Raw genomic sequence first — 19,476 nt, 5'->3', positions numbered from 1 at the left:
TTTTTGTTTCGAAGTTTTTTCAAACAGTCCGCAAAGAATTGAACTGTTTTAGATTTTTCGGAAAAAATTTCTAAATTAATGCATCAAAAGTTATAGCTATTTTTCAATGAAAAATTGGGATGAAAAATTGGTCAAAAAGCACTATTTTCAAGATTTTGAGACAAATAAGCTTTTAGAAAAATTTTCCGAAAATCTATTTTTAGTTCGGTAAAAGATACACCATCTACCGCAAAAGATTTTTCAAAATTTTTTTCTTCGCCGAAAATAAGCTCTTCAAAGTTGAAGTATTCCTCTTCGCAAAAGTCTTCATTTTCTTCTTCATCAAATTTTTTCATTCCGATTCTTAAATTTTCAGACTCAAATAGAAATTTATATTTTGTACGTGGCAAATATAAAAAATTCACTATAGTCAGAGCCCTAATTAGATCTAGTGCACTCGATTGATATACACCGCTATTGAGTAGTTAGGGTACCACTCTTGAAAAAAACTCTGATCAAAGACTTTGGTTGGTCGGGATTAAGTAACTTCAGGGTTTGTATAAAGCTTTAGCGAAGAAATTTTGTAGTAGAAAATGTTACTTATAGTTTATGTCAGCCTTAGGCTTGTGTTACCAAGTAAGTAAGACTGGATGATCGTGTTACAGGCCCCTTCAATTCTTTTTAGAATAACAAACTAACGGTGTATATGATCGTAGGCATTGAGTTTAAAGCCCCGAAGAGGTAAGTTTTGGATGCGAAGTGAATCACTTATTTCCCATCTCATCTGAAAGCGTTATCTATTTCCCAGATCCAGAAATTTCCACCCAACACGCTAAAGCTCTGAAGGTCGGGAAAATTTTCAATATCTAGAAGGTTTTGATTACGGAATTTTGCAGGACCGCGTCAAGGATTTTGCAGCCGGAGGCCTGGACCTCAGTCCTCGTTTTCGGATCCAACAGAAATAATTTCAGGTTTACAGCCCCGATTGGGGATGTGGCACATCAAAGACCGACCATCATTCTCCTCCGATGGGAAATTGGCCCGCTCCTTCAAAGCCTTAGCGTGGGCGGCCGCAAATCCGCCATAAGAATATCAGATAATCTGAAAGCTACCCGTGTGATTTTCACACAAACACCAGATTGAAAACAAAGTGCCAGGTTTAATCCGCCATCCCAAAAGCGACGTAAATCTAAAGGTTTCATTTCATCTATAAGAGAGGTCGAAAATTCATCAGCGTTAGATCTCAAAAAGACGACCGAAACAAAATAAAGAAGGATTAATTTTAAAACTCATCTTTTCTCTTAAAACATAAGTCAATAAAATTCAATTATGTTCAATAATATTCTACATTATTTTGCTTTTCCGTAAAATTAAATAAATTCGGGTAATATGAGGGATAGGAGTTTACAATTTATGAAAAATTATTTACATGATATTTACTTTCAAACAAACAGAACAAAACTATAGAAAAATAAACACAGGTAATAATAAATAAATTAAAATATTCGGCCTAAAAATTTCTTAACAAAACACAATGAAATTGCCTTAAAATAAAAGAAAGTTCTAAAGTAATCGCCTCGTCAAGTCCCTTCTTTCCCTTAATAGGGTGTGGTTTACTTTCGCTTATTCAAACGTGAACTAGAAAGTCGAGAACTTGTAGAGTTACTCTATCAGGGACCTTTGCTAGAGCGAGAACGCGTAACAAAAAGTGAAAATAGATTTCTATACACTAAATGTAATAAAATTGCTCCTTTTGATGCTTGCCGTCCACTATTCATAGTTCATTGGGCGAAGTGTTCATACTTCTTTATTGCCATGGTGTACAACAAAAAACGTCACTGGTGTCGGCGTTATGTCGTCCGTCCAGTTTTACTTACAGCATTCAGGGCTTCAAAGTTTCTCTACCTGTAAGGTGGCGCACTACTTTTATGTTCAACCACAGTTCCCTTTCGCCTGTTATCGAGAACACTGGTGCTGCTGTTCGTATTCTGCCAATGATCAGAATGGTCAGAAGTTGTCGGTTGTGTGTTATATTGCGTTCCCCCTGTGGGCGAGCCAGCCGATGACACGCTGTAGTCAAGATCTCGAGAACAATCAGCACTACCATTCAGACCATAGCCCCCTTGAGAAGTAACTGGGCTACGATCGATAGGGTATGAGCCCGGCGGAAGTTGACTGTAAGGGAACTGTGTGGAAGGGGTACCTGCGCCGCTTGTGACGTGAGGTGGAGGGGCTCCGGAAGTTTGAGTCGGTGTGACGGATGGAAAGTTAGTGGGTGACGCAGAAGGCCAGATATGAGGAGGTTCGTTGTGGTAGCAAGACGACTCGCGTGGTTGAAGGTTCTGATTGAAGTAGGAAGGGAAGAGGCCGTTGTTGTGGTGAAATAAAGACATGGTCTTCTTTCGTTTCTTCCATTTGGCACGACGGTTTTGAAACCAAACCTGTCAATAGAAAAAAAAGTTGGTGAGTTCGTGCAGGCTGGATGTTCGTGCAGGCTGGATGTTGAAAATATTGCTATCGCGAGGAAGGAGGAATGGAAATACGACATTTCTTCCGTTGGCTTCGAGTGAACAAAAATTGACGTAAATGGGATGTAGGGAAAACTCAAATCCAGTGTTCAAAAGAAAAAGTTTAACAAAACATATAGAACTTATCTAGATAATCTCATTAAACTTATCCTTCAGCGGTGGTTATTTGATCTTACAAATATTGCACTTCCCTTTGTGAGAATTATGTGTCTGTGAAAATCATTAACAAAGTTTGAGAAAAATTATCAATGGGAAAAAACTAAATCTGCTTCACTCATTAGCTCCATCATTTTTTGCATATTTTGCTGTTTTTCGTCTGGAAATTAATTACATATCTTTGCCACTTTTATTAGACCTAAAAACCTACTGTTTTTACAAATTGAAATTGAAATAATTTTAATGGACCAAATTAAATTGCAGACGAAAACAAATTATGATTATTAAAAGTTTACATTTATATTTAAAGATTTCTGAACGCAGAAGCCAACTCATCACTTATATTGAGGGTCATTTTCATCGAATGTTAAAGAGATCGGAAAGAGGCATATTCCCACGGAGCAAGGTTCCAGGTGAAGCCCACGTGAATATAAATACAGAAAACGCGTAAATGAAATGTAATCCACAGAGTTTGTTGAAACGATTTGTTTTCAAACATCATTTGACGATTGTATTACAACAATATGCTATAAGCAAAGCAATATTGTCAACACTCTCAGCAAAGATTTAAGATTTCACCCGTCGAAAATATTGAGTTTCATTTAAATAATTTTGCACTATGAAATCAGTCAATAAATTTCACAATTATATAAACGGGCAACGCCCTTTTCTTTCTCCATCTTCCAAAAGAAATCTGTGCTATGTACTAAAGTATTCTAATAAAAAAGATTTATGGGATGTTTTTATGAAAAAAAAATAATCTCAAATTTCGTTTGTTTGATGGTACCGTTAACGAGCTTGGCAGATATTCAACAAAAATGCCAATCTACTTTTGGAAGAGTCGTATTCAAAATATATAAAAAACACAGGCTAGACAAATATCGAGCACTTTGGAATATTATGCAATCATAAAATGAGATTCTTTGAGAATTTTTCCCAATGCTGATCACTTAGGTGTCACCCGCTAACCTGCATCAAATAGTTCGATATTTGTTTTTCAAAATATCAAAATATGAAGTTTCTGATGTAATTGTACCAGAGAAGTATTAATGTCCCTGATACAATAACATTCAAAGGCACATATTAACATGTCACAAAGGAGCTTATATCGATTGTCGCTGCATGATTATCTCTTTGATCGGTAGGATGATGGATCTTTCAATCCATTCCATCTACTTTTTGATCTCATTATAGCAAAATGATAACCTTGACTGTCAACAAAGTATTAGAAATTAATAACAAACAATTTGATAGTTTTAAATGGTGCAACTTTCGATTTGGATAACCCGAGTCTCCCCCCTCCGTGAGTGCATCGATTATCAGGGTAAAAGTATAGAAGCCGCTTAACTCTTGCAAGCTGGTTATATCCAAACGCCTCGCTTTTAAGTACCCTTCTTAGTTGCCAGAGTGTGACGCAAAATTCGAGAGCTTCGGAAAAGTGTGGGCAAGAGGATTATTTACCAACTTTTGAAAAAGAATCGTAAAAATAAGGGTTCATCGTTTTCGCAGGCGAATGTCACAAGCATGTTATTTTTTCTATTTATAATAAATCTGTTTCCTCAAAAGCTCAAAAAAAAGAAGTATCATAAAATTTTCATTTTTCATCATGATATTTCAATACATTATTTTTCCTTTTTCCAACTTTCTAAAGTAATGTTTGTCTTTCAAAATAATCGGGATTTTAATCATAGCTTTTCATTACAAACATGTCCAGAACACCAGACTGTACTTTCCCAGGGCTATTCAATAATTCTGTAATCCCTCAACACTCTCTGATCGCAGTGTGTTATCATCGACTTCACCTTATCGCCTAATCTATGTTTCGTAAATCAAAATCTGTTCGCAACATAGTATTAATGTAACAAAGGGAAGCTATCAAAAATCGGAGGCTTCATATATAGGAGACCTAATACCCTTCTTGTCTTAAGGAAATAGAAGATAAACACGGAAGACGATCCATACGGCAAATTCGTTACCCACAGATGTTATAAATTTTGCGAGGATTTATATATTCAAAAAATTCTGATTGGTCAAAGTTAGGCATCTGTCTTAGGGCTTTGGGTTATTGGTTTAACACTCTACTTTAACACAAGAGTGTTTGGTTTTACTCTAAGGATTTTCTTTAGTTTTCACATCAAATATCAGATAGTAAATAAATGAGAGTGAGACCTAAATTTCTCCCCAATTTTCTTTCAGGCAGAAAGAGAAGAGAACAGCCGAGATTTATTGTTTTCTGTGTGACTTTAACAAAACAATACGACTTTCTGACAGGAAAAAGCTTTTAAATGAAGAATGAAAAGTGAACAGGTTTCAGTTCCTTAGAGACATATAAGAAGGCTGTGTTCTCCCCAAAAATCAACCCTCTCAGTTTTATCAAGGAAAATTACTTTTTAATGCAAAAACAACATACAAAAAAATCTGTTCATTTGAGCAAACATTTTTGCTGTCACACAGAGAAGAAGAAAACCTGGGCAATTCAAAAACATCTTAAACCAGTTTATATCTTCAAGCAGACTTCAAATATCTCAAATTGAAAAATAACAATTCAAAGGTTTTAGAGGAAAAAGTCCAGTTAAGCTAGGGCGCTAAAAAGTGGTAATGGATGGAAAATGACGACGTCAAAAGTCATAATGAAAGTACAAAGAAGGAGCAAATTTGAGAAGGACTAGAGCACAAAGGAACATATACTGAAGCAAAAGATGTCTAATTTGAAGCCCAAAAAGAAGGACCATTGTTTTTCTGATTTGCATACTCCGTCAAATCAATGGCAAGTTACAAATACTATAGACTAGGTGCAGATAATCCTAGGGCCCCAACTATATAAAGAGGGAATCTCGAGGGTATATTAATTAGACAAAACCGTTTAGCGCACTATTTAGAGGGTTGGTTAGAGGACGTTTTAAGTAACAGGATTGAGTTCCACCTGTTGGGCAAGAGGTTTAGGGGGCACAAATAGTGCTTTTGACAACGCGGTTAACACCTCCTCGTTAGACTCTTCTTTATTATCCTGCTACGAAGAATTGATAAAATGTATCTTCTTTTTGGAGATTTATGAAAAAGGTTTGGTTCAATTAGTAAGGTATATCTAACTCACTTTTTCAACATAAAATCAAAAAAAGATTTTCTTATCGAATGAGTGTACTAATGAGCCGCTTTGCGGACCGTTCCTACAAATAAACTTTCAGCAGTGCGTTTAACTTAACATCCTTGCTTGAAAGCCCTTTCAAAACTCATGAAAACGAGAGTTTAATAGACTGTAAGGAAGAACAAAAAACTGAAACCGCCTCAACGTTTTTTCGGAAGAACTTTTCACACAGTTTCATTAGAAATGTTTTTCAAAAATCGCAAAACCTTTCATGTCTAAACTCTCTATTTTTTTTGGAAACAGTTGAATTCCAAGATTTTACCAAGTAATTTTACCTTAGAAACAAGATCGAGAAATTAAAACCCGTCTTCCCTTCTTTCTTAAAAGCCCTCATTTCTTCTTGTTTGCAAACAAAGTGTAAATTCAATAAATTATCTGCATTAAACTAATTAATCAGCAGATATTTAATTATCACCGATTAGTATTCATTACCTCTCGTTAATTTAATCGTTAAATTAAACATAAATTAGCACAAGAAAAAGGCTATAAATCTGGAGGAAACATCACCTTCAACAAATACCTGTAGAAATGGAAAAACGCTTCCAGGAGAGTGTGAAGGTGGTGAAAAACTACCAGCAAAAGTTTAGGTGAAGCGATTGCAATATGTTGTGTTATAAGTGATTCGACTTATTCCAGTTTCTGAGGGAATTTTCATCAAGGGTTTATAATTGTAAAATATATTTAAAGTTTTTGATTTTATCATGCGTTGCACACGACAAAAAGTGGATTTAAAGCAAGTAATGATGAGGAAATTGAAACAGATTTGTAATGTAAAAAGAAAACAACTTACTTGAACTCTCGATTCGGTCAGTCCAATGCGCATCGCCAACTCCTCGCGCACGAAGATGTCCGGGTAATGTGTTTTACTGAAATAACGCTCAAGCTCGTTCAGTTGGGCGGGTGAAAAACGGGTGCGATGGCGTTTCTGTTTTGAAGGGCGGTCCATATCATCACTAGAATCGTCTTCATCGTCGGTGAGTTTAGTTTGATTGTTGTTGTTCATGATCGGGCGATTATTCATTCCCGGATGGTTGTTGTTCAAGTCCGCGTCCGTTTGATCACCGGTCGGACCACTTCCACCGAACGTCATGGAGTGAAGCTGTGCGTTTTTAAAAGTGTCCGGCGGGAATTGGGCTAAGACATGATCGACTTGCGATTGGAACGGCTGATGATGGTTCGATTGCACGTTGGAAAGAAGATCGTCGAATGATTGTTGAGGGTTAGGTGGCGCGATGAGGTGTTGATCTATTGACGAATAGAATTTTTTAAGCTAGGATTATTTCGATTATTAAAGAATTAATTTCATTTTCAAAAAAAGTTAGGCCAAATTTTTTGCACTTTCTTTTTTGATTTCTAAAATATTGTTGCTCGCGTGTCTATTGCAAAATCAGCGTCTATTTCGTACGCTAGATTAAAAAGCGAAGCGCAAATTAAAATTCAAAATTAATTGAAGAAAATTAAGATTAATTTCAATGACTACGCAGCCAAAATGAATGATCAAAATATTTAAAAAATAAAAGTTCCGAATAAAATTCATTTCGAACACAAAAATTGAAAAATAATTTATTAGCAATTCAAAAAATTCTCTTCAAGAACCGAGAAAAAATTAAGTAGTAAAAAAATAGTAAGAAACTATAAATGAATTTTCATTTATCACTAACTAATCAATCCGTAATTAGGCGCAAATTAGTCCTTAATTTGCTTCTTCCTTTTAAAAAAAGATAAAAAGTGAAAATTCTTTGACATTCAAGGGAAGAAATAGAGAACGGTAAAGCAACTAGAAATCAACTAATGAATGATACAAAACAATAATTTGGAGAAATCACGAAAAAATAATTACAGTAAAACATACCTGGGGGAGGAAGAAGAGAAATCATTGCGCTAGACTGTGCGCTTTCCACTCTACTTGCACGATCGCAGGCTGCGTGTAGGTTCTCGATGATACTGTTGACTTTAAAATGATGATCTAAGTCTTCGTTTGAAGAAGTGACCACAGAATGATGGTTGGAAACACCTCCTGTGTGTTGCTGCTCCCTAGGTGAGAAGAAAACCAAATTAGAATGGGATGACATTTCGGCCGAAACCTCACAGATATTAAAAATTCCACAATGAATACATTGGCTTTTTATAAAAATCTTTTCATTTCTATCTTTTCACTTCCTTGTGTCTTTAGAATTTTCTTCTTTGTTTTTGTTTTCAAAGAAGAATCACGAAAGAATAAGGGGAGAATAGCTTTAAAGAACTAGCGAATGGGAAGTACAGATTTTCCCCGTGTAGTCCATGAAAACAAAGAAGAGAATACATTGTGAAGAACTAACAAAAGAGAAAAAGAAGCAAAGTAGAAATTCATCTATGTAATTCAAGTTAGAAATTGAAGTCCCCACCCTATTTGAAAATGTCACCCTCTCTACTAAGACAAGTAAACTGTAGAATGTCGAAGCTTTTATTTAATGAAAAAACTCTATGGATTGAAATTAATTCAGCAAAATCGAAAAATAGAACCCATAAGAACCAAAAAACCTGACAGGAGAGGAAAACTAAAAGGTTCAGGCGTAAATTAAAAACAAATTAATACTGTAAACACAAAAATAAATAAAATTTAATATACATGTACTTATTCTTATAAGCAGGCATGTAGATTAGGATTGTTAAACAACTTCAAATCAGGATCCCAATAACCTTCTCTTATCACAAAAATGATCGCTCTTCTCGACAAGAATACAATAGACAAATTAACTTATTCTTGCCATTTCTTTCTCCCTTTATAAAGAGCTGGAAGGCAGAAATCTACTTTCTCCTTTCTCATTGAAATCAGAATTCAAAATGATTCGTTCATGTTAGTCACGTGATAAAGCTTGAGCCAATCAAACTGAAGGACCAATCATGAACCCCCTTTGAAAGGTAAAAGACAATGAAAAGCCTGATATCACTTCAGTTTTAAAGTTGATAATACAACCCCAAGACTGACATTGGCTTTATATTTATCCGTCCATTTCTAAATCTTATCATTTCAAATGTTTTCCGTCGGATATTATGATAGAGCTATTTGCCCTGCATAGAGTACACTGATAAAGGTTCGAATAATGGAATTTCAAAGAAGACTCCCAATGAACTGATCATTTCACATTTTGCAATCTTAGTACAGCAACGCGAGCGTGAGGAAGTTACCCTTGCTAGCTCTACCTTATCATCCTCGTTCTTTTCCAGTTCAATCTTCATTGAAATGAGACTTTTAAAGAGAAGCGAAATAGTGTACCCAAAGTTACCCTTTTCATGAGCCCCGGCGAGCCATTTTAAGTGAGGGGGCCAACATTTTGGAATAAATGTCGCCCACCATGGTTAGGCGACGAAGAAAATTTTTTCACTTTTTACACCCTCAAAGAACCTTAAAACGATATCTAATTGGGGAGAATAATAGTTTTTGTGGTTTGATTTGGTCTCAAACCAGCTTAAAATAGTAACTCTTAAAAACATATGACATGGTCTACCAAAAGTGGGGGGGGGAGGGGTATGGACCCCCGCCCCCCCCGTTGATGGGGCCCATGCTTTTAAGTACCATATGAAAGAAATCTTCATTTAAGAAGGTGTAAGGGAGGCAATCACTATTTGACTTTACGTTCAATATATGAGCATCCATATTTCCAGTGAAACTCTGTAGAGTGGGTGCACGCCACGATCTCTTATTTCGACGCCATTTTGCTTTTTGAAAAATATCGCTATAAATTTCGTGCTCGCTCCCCTCGTGTAATTATTTTACCCATACTTTTTTTCATAATAAGGATACACCGGAAATTGCAGATTTGATCCTGGCCGGTGTGTTTGGTGTCAGTTCTTCTCCCTGTGGCGAACCGCGAGCTTCGCGCGTTCCCCGAAGAAGTCTTCTGGCCATAGCTGATTGTCTCCTGCTGTTGAAACTCTTTCTAATGGCTTTACTGCCATTATGAAAGTAAATGCATTGGTTACTAAGCGACAAGTTCGCGTAACTCTTATTGATAATAAGCATGCAAAGAGACTGACATCGCAAAAATGTTAATGAAGATTGCCATGGAGATACGAGGCATTGCATGCTTTGTCATTCTCGCCATGTATCGTGCAAGTCAACAATAAGCGATGCAAGGTGTTGGTGGAAAGAAGAGGAAAGTAAAACGAGAAGAGGATGATATGATGATAGAAAAAGCGCGTTTATAAGCACAAGAATTGTAATTGTAAGAATTTGTAGTTTCGAATGTAAAGATAAATCATAAAATGATAATAATAATTCGAATCAAGCATGAAATTTAACCAAAGCCCAGTTATCGTCATTTAGCCCTAATCGACTTAATACTCAATACATTTCACAGTATTATATAAATCTTTGCCTACAGCACGCACTTTTTCGTGGTTCTTAAAGAAAAATCATTTTTCGTCGAAAGAAGTGGGATTGAATTTCCCTGTTTACTTTGTGAGAGGGTTCATGTCTGCTGAACACGCTTGAAAGGATCGCTTCCCATAAAACACAAAACAAAACGTGCATGTTGACAAACAGATTAAAACAAGTTTTGCAAATGTTTGCATACAAATTAACAATTGGTGCAGAACAAAAGATGACGTCACTTGAGATCATATTTTGGTTAAAACCGTTTTAGGACGTAGCGCGACTTCTTTTGGAATATTTCTCGAAATGAAGCAAAATTAACTTAATCTCATAAGATATCATCCATTCTGCGCATGCCGTGCTCTATTACTAAAAGGGTTGTGGCGAATGTGATGATATGACCGGGTTGATCAGCAGGAAAGAAAGCGAAAGCGACTGGGTTCTAATGTTTATGATTGACGTTTGTATTGGTGCCTTTGTTTTGCTTTAGCCAATTACTGGCACTTAAATTTGAAAGAAAAAGAAGCAAAGTGGTCCGTCAACTTGAGCAGACTCCCTTAAAAGTGTAGAAGTGGCATGCGCGGAGTAATCAAGATCCTTTCAGAGATTAAAATTTGGTAGGCTACAATGCACAACCTCTAAACACTCCTGTCTCACTGCGTTGCTCCTGAAAGTCCCTGTTCGGTTAAAGAATCAAAGAGCGATGGGTATATCAGTTTGTCTGTCATTTTCAGTTCCTCTGAATTCTAAAAAATACTAATGTTTGGAACCGTCATTCTCAGGGAGAAATTTTATGACAACACTACAAATTTAAAGAGTAATTAGAAAATGAAGAAATGAAATGAAATGATCTTCAAAAAGTGACTCCGCAGGTTAATCATACTTTTGAAACCCTGAAGCACTGGCTATTGATGGTCGAAACGAGCGCCGGAAAGTTTTCACTTTCAATGAAACATCTTGAATAACAATGTTACTGTAACACTCTAGCAATGTTTGCAGTCTATCCAAACAAGGAAGATTTTTGTCTGTCTTTCAGTCTGATAAACGAAGATGAAAAAACATAAAGCAGCAAAGGACTTTTTTAAGCATCGTGCTGCGGAAATGGAAAGAGCGTTTATATAAAGTAATAGGGTAGCTTTGATTGGCCTTTATGTCGACATCGATGAAAAGGAAAAAGAGTTCTGAGAGTTTGTATGAGCAGTAGATATTGCAATATCTCAGTGTGTTAGTGAGATAAATCACAAAAAACCTAAGCTTTAGTTTCTCTATCCTCACAGCATATTTCTTGTTGGTTGCGAGTGTTTTGGTTATTTCTTAACCCTGCTATTCGCTTCTGCGCACCACAAGTAAACAAAGAGAGGTTTTTGGAAGGAAGAAAATACCATGTTTTAAAAATAGTCTTTTCAATTTCAACTCCAAAATCCTGCATCATGCTGGTTTAGGAAATGAAAATAAGATATTTGCAGGCATGCATTACAGAGGCTTTCTACCACTCCAGCTACGAGATTACCGGCGCGACCTTCAACGTTCTTCATGAATTTTGCAATGTTTATTTGTAACCTTCTTCTTTAAGATTACAGCGGTAGGCAGTAAAATTAGAAGTTCAAAGCTCGAGCAGAAAAATTAACCTCGAATGAGTAATCGTAAATTTGGTTCGATTGCAAGGTTTCAAACAAGAGTCGTGTTACCAGGTGGCTTCTCTGCTCTTTGCTGTTTCTTCTAGTGGGATGACAAAAAACTAAACGAAGAAAGCTTGGGCCAGGTTTTTTTATATGGTGTTCTGCCGTGTCCCCAACTTTCTCTTTAAGAATTTGTTGAAAAATCTAGCTAGCTATCATTTAGAGATGAATTTCAAAGATGAATGGAATGGTGGCGGACCGTTCATCGAAAATTATCGTTGGGAATTATTTGGATATTCAAATTGAACATTCTCAATTGACCTAGAAATACCGGTATACTCTTGTAAGACAACGGGTTAAATATTCTCAAAATGTTCCAATAAAAAAGTGGTTTTACTATTTCAGAGGAGGGTTGTATTATCATACAAGAGACTAAGTACCACCCTTCAACTTTTTAATGGAACACTGAGAAAGGCGCGTGTCACTTGAGATCTCTGAAAGTTTAAACTGTGAGCCTCGCTATCATCAAGTATTTGAGTCATTCGGCTTCTATTGCGAGTTCCTTACTCTCTTATAGATTTTTTTAATCCAGTACTTCCTTTGTAAAAGCGCCATAAAATTTGTTTTTAAATACCGTGCGACCACCTTTTCTCGATCTGCGGGACAGAGCTTCAGAATGAAAAATTGTTCTTTTACTTCATGTTTAGAAAGACTTCTTTTTTACAAAAAGTAAGAAACATGGCATGAAAAATCTCAACTGTTAACTTTTCGAAAATAAACTATTGTTAAAAAAATCTTCAATGAAGAACAGTTTTTTTACGATTTTATAATTACTTAGTTATACAACTTTTTGAATATAAAATCTTCGATTGCGTCTATATACGTTTCTTCTTTTCTAAATATTTTCCTTGGTCTATCGACTTTGAAAAATAAAAGGGATTTCTTAAAGAAATTTGAAATAGTAGCGACTCCTACTTGTTCAATATTTAATGGCAGACTGACTCCGATAGAGGAAATCAGCCTCTCGTTTCCGCTCAAAAAGATGATGTTAAAGACTTAGGAATTATGAGACACGGGGACTTAAAACCATCTAAATACGCCACCTTGGGAGATGAGTATTGGCTTGTGACTCATGAATACTCACTTAATCCACGCAAACTTCTTTTCAATTAAAATTAGTTGGCGGGTAGCACCATAATGAAAATCAAATCTTATTTCGGTAAAGTTAGTTGACGTGATTAGACTAGGCGTAAGTCCCGTGTAAGTGAAAGCTACTCTATTTTTCGTGTAAGCAATTGAAGAAGAACATTATGATGTAAAACAAATTTATTATATGCCCCCTCCCCCCGCCACGTGAAGAAAGTAACTAATTAAAGCAACATATAATTAAAACATCATCAGGAAATAAAATCAACCGTTTTCTGGCAATATACTGGCAAAGCAATCCATTTGCAACAAACCTGAGCTTCTCTAATTCAAAATAGCAGATAATCTCACGATAAAAGTACTTACATTTCTGAAGAAAAGAGAAGGTTAATGAAAGTGTCAAGAAGAGCTTACCTTTTCCTCTTCTCTCAATCGAGACAACAAGTTAACGTTTGAAGGAATGAATGAACGAATGAATGGAAAACCAGGTAGTCTGTTAAAATGGAGCTAAGTAGTGATCAATTCTCGTCAATTCGCTTTTCATGTCGAACAACTGCAATGAAAGGAGAAGTAAAACAAATCAGGAGTAAGAGAATACTATGAAAAAGAAGGGAACAAAACCCCGTTTTGTGTCGCGCGGTTCGCATAGTACGACAGAAAATCATGACCTCGTCATATTTTGTGTTGTTTTTATATTACTTCATCGTATCGTCATATAGAAGGGATGCAAAAATAGATTCTGGTCGAATCATAACTAGCAACAAAGGGTACCTCTCTTATTGTTTTTACAACTCTTTCATTTCGAATATGTAGCTCTTATATGCGAATTTACGTGAAATTTATTAACGATGAGAAAAATTATTTTTTGATGTTTTTGTTGTTTTTTCTGGGTAGGGTTTTAAAAAGAAATTTTAACCGATGATTGTTTTTAAGTTTTTAAAAGAAAGAGCATTTTTAAGTAATTATGCTCCTGCCATTGTAAAAAGCAAACTCGATATTGATTTGTATAGGGTGGGCGGTATTCACACCTCCAAGTTTAATAATAGCATGTCAAAAAAGTCGATTTGTTTGCTGATAAAGGATATCGTCATCAGTAAATAAGTGAGAGATTCGCGGACAGGAAGCAAGGCTAGCGTTTGAAGATGCTGCTGATTTTTTATAAGAATTTTAGCGAAGATAAATTAGCAGACGAGTTCTATTTACATTAGAACTGCTTATTTGTGCACACAGATATTCAAAGTGCTTGGAAACTTCTCTTAGTATATAGCTAGTTCTGCTTTCTGTAACATGGATGGGTTCCAAGGTTGTCTTAACAATACAAAAGTACCCATTCAACAATTACTTTTTGTTTTACTGACAGTGTGTCCGGGATAAAAAGCAGATTCATTACAGTTAAAATCTCTTAAATCCTACCTTAATTTAATAGGTTATTGAGAAAGGAATTCAAGTAATTTGGTCATATGTTATCGGGTTGTTAGCATTTTGTATAAAGATTCTTCTTCGATTTTTCCCGAACACGCTGTGTATGTTCTTACAAAAAGCACTTTGAGCGGTTTTTTCTTATGAGGAACGCAAAACATAGAGATATGAAATTTGACAATATTTACATTCAGTTCCTTCTTTCGAGATTTGATGACGTCATGTACTTCCTTGTTGAGCAATAATTTAGCCTGTATCGAGCAAACACTAGCTTGGGCGGCATCCAAATAAGAGAAACTCAAAAGTATAGATCTAAATTTAACTTTTTATGCAAGAGCTTAAGGTGCTCTTTCATATATTTGCTGAAATTTTTTTTTTAGTCGCGCGCGCGCGTGCGGAACACCTGCGTGCTTGAGAAATATTTGATTGCGCAAACGAGCTCTATTATGTAAGTATCAGTTTGAAGAGGGCTCTTTAAAACTCATAAAGTCAAAGAGAATCCGCACTTTTCCAAATGTCCAACTAGCTAGGAAAAGATTGTTAAAAAGATCTCATTATATACTACCGAAAAACTATCGAGGTGAGAGCACAAGCAAAGGTTAAAATTCAGAAATTCATATTTTCACCAACTTTTGTAGAGAGATGGGCAAAACAGTTTACTCCCCCATTATGTTTGCTGATTGCAGACTTCTTCAGTTCTTTAGCCTCTTGAAGATGTCTTGAGAAGTTGACTTACGTTCTTTAAATGACTTTTTCAAAAAGGGTTTTGTAAGACTTTGTTGAGGAAATGAGTTACGAGTTATTTGTTTGTGTTCCAAAACAGATTAAGATGACTTGTGGTTAAACAGCTAAGATCATTTTCATGGATTCGAATACTTATTTCTTATTCGCGTAGGCCTCTTTAAAACCATGACCAATATTCATAAATTTTTTTGATCAGGTTGTCTTAAATTTCGATGTACTGTGTCGGGACCCTGACATCGCAAGTGGGGAAGCCAAAGGTCCTGGGAGGAGCAACCCTGGTTTGCGCTACCCGGAAAAACTCCGATTTTGACCCTCCTGAGTGATTTTGCTCAGAAACCAATGATATATAAAAAAAGAGGGACCTGCTCCTTTTCCTGTGAGCATTTCAGGGTTTAAAAATTAAAAATTTCAAAAAAAGAAACGTCAAAATATTTTCCAAAGAAAATCAAAAAATTATCCATCTGAATTTCCCTTGACTTAAAATTAAATCTTCCTTTTTTTAAAAATCGATAAGTTAGTCAACTTTCAGTAGGTTAATTCATCATTTAGCATGAAGAAACATAGAAGTCGCTTTCAAGTTTTTTTGTACGTTAAAGATGTCAACCTTTAGTACAGAAGATTTTGAATTCTTTCCCTCTATCTACTACTGCCTACACTACTGCCCACTTACATAAGAGGGATGAGGTAATCACTTTAGGATACAACACTCACTATTATCCTTTCAACGATTACAAAGTTGCTGTCTAGTTCAACCTCTGTCAAAAGTTATTCGCATTTAGAACTTTTACTAATAGCTTAATTGAAAGGAACTTAACTTGTTGACTGTAGAAGAAGACTAATATCATCTAGAACCAGTAATAATGTTTTTATAAGGTTTTCGGTGATATGATTCTATCTAACCAGTGCGTTATCTGACCACGTTTCTAAGGCAAGCACGAGAAGAAGACCTAGACTGTTCATGTTCATAAAATCTAATAATCAATAACTTGATTTTAGGTGCTACAAAAGAACTTGAGAATCATGAGAAAATCTCACTTCAACCCTGCGCAAGGGCTCTTTCGATAAAACCATCTCAATTACTTCAAGGGTGTGAGAAAAGTAGCATCGAGCAAAAAATGAGAAAACTGAGCCTCGTATATGTCACTCGGGTGAGGTGCAAGGGTAATTTCTTTGTTATCATTTTGTACCAAGTGAATACCTTGTTAGTTTCAGATTCGATTTGTTTCAAACAGACTATTTTACACTGTCAACATAAATATCAGAAGAATAAAAAAATCCATTTTTGCTAATGTCATGAAAATTTGAAAACAACTTTCTCTTAAAAGATTTTTGAGGGCAATGGAGCAAACCTTTCTTGGGAAATTTAATTTTTAGTTTTATGTATAATCAGTTATTGAGGTTCTTCGCAAAAATAGGGGCAAAAACAATCAGGGTAGGTAGGCTAGGAGGAAAATAACTTTACCCTTAATGTTAAGTAATTGGTTTGTTTACTTTCTGCCGGATAATGCGTTCTAAAAATTATTGTAATTTGTAATTTCTATGTTTTTAAGACATGTCATAATTTACCAGGCGGTATGTATTTTTCTCATCTCATCTCATGCTCTAATTAGATGTATCTCAATTACGAAACATTTGAAACTCTAATGGTTTGAAATTTTTGTCTGAAAGATGGCAAAAAGGTATTATTCCACAAAAGAAAAGAAAGCCTGTATTATTTTTAAAGGGACATTTCTTTTGTGAAATTCAAAGTTTCCATATCAAATATACTTGCCATATCAAAACATGAAAAAAGTAAAATGTCGAAATATATTTGCTTCAATATATTCAATAATATAATTCAAAGCTATATACCGAAATTATGAAATTCTAAACCAACAGTTTGGAAGTTAAAAGGACATCGTAGTAAAGCGACTTTAATATTTAACCAATAAATTGCGAAAAGATTTTTTAAAACTCAGTTTAAAGTGAAGTTAAAACCTTGTTAACAGTTTGGCTCGAATGAAGTTTATGGAAAGTATTATAGCAAAAAGCTATTCTGCCTTTAGCACCTCAATTTTGATTGGCTATCACCCTGTTTTTGGGAGAGAAGGAGGCGGTTGACAACCAGAGGCTAAAACAAATTTTTAAACTTAAAAAAGAAAAAAATGAAACAGATTTTTCTTAATAAAAAGTAGCGTTCCCGATTTTATTGAAAGCCTTTTATATCAGTTTTAGGGAATAAGGTATGAAACAAAAGTTCCTCCTTGGGAACAAGAGAGGGGTCAATATTTGAGGGAAGTGGAGATGTAAAATCCTACAAACAAACTCAAACAGGTTTTTAATAGGCTTTTAAATGCAAACGCAAACAGAGTTGGAAACCCTCAAACAAAGAAACCCTTTTTGGAGTGTACAATTTACACACAGGGAGATAAAGATGGTAGCAGATGATTTTTTCGTGAAACATGAAACATATGAAATTTCTTCTCTTGAGGGCCTATTTTAATTCGCCTTATTCCCCACTCTTTTGTAACAGGCTAATGTCAGATTTTACAGTGAAATCCTTTACAAACAACAGCTTGGTGCAATTTATCAATTCCTCATTGGATTTTAAAGAGCTTATCTAGCATCACATCTGATGGTTTTAATGCTGCACCAAAGTTTTTTCCGGGGAATGGGTACTTATAAATGTAAACCATAATAAGTCAGACCCTCTCTTTATGCAGAACTGTTCAAAAAAAACTTCTTCAAACAAAATATACACCCTTTCTTTGAAATTCAGCCTGTAACGACATAGTAGAGAAACTTCGTTCGAGCATGCCTCAATGTTTCTATTATTTAAAGAATCAAAGATCATGTTACGATAATCATTGTAACATTATATTCTTAAAATTCCTGTGTGACCAATGAAAATTAGTTTCCATTAGAATTGACTTCCAAAGTGTGTAAAAGTAATTAAAAAGCTTTTAATTTTGAAATACAGAATGTGACAGACGGAACGAAGTTGGTACAGACTAAATGAGTTAAGAAGATTTTGATTGAGGTCTACTTTTTGCCGCCGACGTTTTTGTCGAGATTGTCAAATACGAGATTGGTAATTTAAAACACTTACTCGACTCATATCCAGAACTTTTAGATGTTGTTCAGCTTCTTTAGGTAGTTTGACAATATGCATCTCGAGTTCAACCTGGAAAATCAAATCAAAACAAAACTTTGCAAACTCAAAAAATTAGCATTAAAACTTCATGAGGATGGACAATTGTAGTTTTCATTAAGACCATTCATTTTCTTGATCACGAAGACTGGAAAAACATGTGTATCCAAGACCGATAATTTGGAGAATTCACTCAAAAAATTGATTGGAATTTTCTAATTGAAATTTTTTCCTTTGATAAACCTTATCGGCTTTTTTTACGCCGGCCCTTATTGGTATTATTTTAAGCTCTTGGCGTAATGAGGGCCAGCGTTAAAAGGGCCGTTGTAAAAAGGACCAAGATTTAGCAAATTTTACTTAAAAGTGGCGTTAATTTTTGACCATTTTTCTCTATTTAAAGGATTTTAGGTAGGCGATTCGAAGATAAAAAGATTTCCATTGTTTTACTCCATATTTAAAACTTCTCAAAAATCAGTCATATTCAATGGAATTTTCAACAGTTTACTACTGAAAAATTATATTTCAATGTAAATTGAGGCATAAATAGCCATTCTAACAAATTTTGGCGTTATTTACGGCCCTGATTGACGTAAGCCCAAAATCGGGCTGTGGCGTAATAAGGGCCGGCGTAAAGACTGCCAATAAGGTATTCAGGATGTGCACCACCCCTACAATATCTTTTGACATTACGTCACTTTTACACTATGTAGCTGATTGGATGTGGCGTATTGAGTAAAAACAAAGACAAGTTACGTCATCATTGTAGCAGTGCATGTTAGGGATCACCATTAGCATTTTCTCTCATCTTTGAAAGTGCACCGTTGACAGGAGATTTCATCAGAGTATCCAACCATGATCTGTTTTAACTTGTGGTCCATAAGTTGATTGGTAAATTGCAATTTTTATTATTTTGTTATTATTTATTGCTATTATTTTGTTGCTGAGAAAATGAAAAATAATATAGTAAGTCATAGATTTGAAACAATTCAAATTTCCTTATTTCCTTATTTCTTTCCCAGGCTTGGTCAATACAAACAGATTTGAATTCGACTGTTTATGAGTAATTGGCCAATCAAAAGCGGAAAAAGCTCTCAAGCAAGATTTTATGTTCAAATTTACAAATTTTTTCTAAGTAACAGTCTACTTGGAGCTCATTAAGAATAGAAAGCAGGGGGGTTAGGGTCCAGGATACCAACCCAGGGCCCAAAAACCTGATTTGAAAGTAGTAGACACAAACAACCCCTAAATTGGTATCG

At 35.3% G+C, this 19,476-nt stretch overlaps 1 protein-coding gene across 4 annotated transcripts; it reads right to left on the bottom strand.

Annotated features, from left to right (window-relative positions):
- Positions 1-1,255: 1,255 nt before the first annotated feature.
- Positions 1,256-19,118, bottom strand: LOC136819130 (homeobox protein orthopedia B-like). 4 transcript variants are annotated; one of them, XM_067075306.1, is made up of 6 exons: positions 18,974-19,118; positions 18,179-18,253; positions 13,342-13,480; positions 7,661-7,842; positions 6,599-7,053; positions 1,256-2,420 (listed from the first exon to the last, which is right to left on the bottom strand). In XM_067075306.1, exons 4-6 carry the CDS (start codon positions 7,683-7,685, stop codon positions 1,881-1,883), a joined length of 1,020 nt encoding a protein of 339 aa, XP_066931407.1. In that variant the 5' UTR covers positions 7,686-7,842; positions 13,342-13,480; positions 18,179-18,253; positions 18,974-19,118; the 3' UTR covers positions 1,256-1,880. The 4 variants fall into 4 exon arrangements, with proteins under 4 accessions (XP_066931407.1, XP_066931405.1, XP_066931406.1 ...); XM_067075304.1 differs by lacking the exons at positions 13,342-13,480; positions 18,179-18,253; positions 18,974-19,118 and adding an exon at positions 8,417-8,571; XM_067075305.1 differs by lacking the exons at positions 13,342-13,480; positions 18,179-18,253; positions 18,974-19,118 and adding an exon at positions 8,423-8,570.
- Between the last annotated feature and the right edge of the window lie 358 nt (positions 19,119-19,476).

Source organism: Clytia hemisphaerica, unplaced genomic scaffold (assembly GCF_902728285.1).
Source record: "Clytia hemisphaerica strain Z4C2 unplaced genomic scaffold, Clytia hemisphaerica genome assembly, whole genome shotgun sequence".
NCBI lineage: Eukaryota > Metazoa > Cnidaria > Hydrozoa > Leptothecata > Clytiidae > Clytia > Clytia hemisphaerica.
Note: the sequence above shows the minus strand (reverse complement) of the source record. Positions and strands in the feature narration are given on the sequence as shown.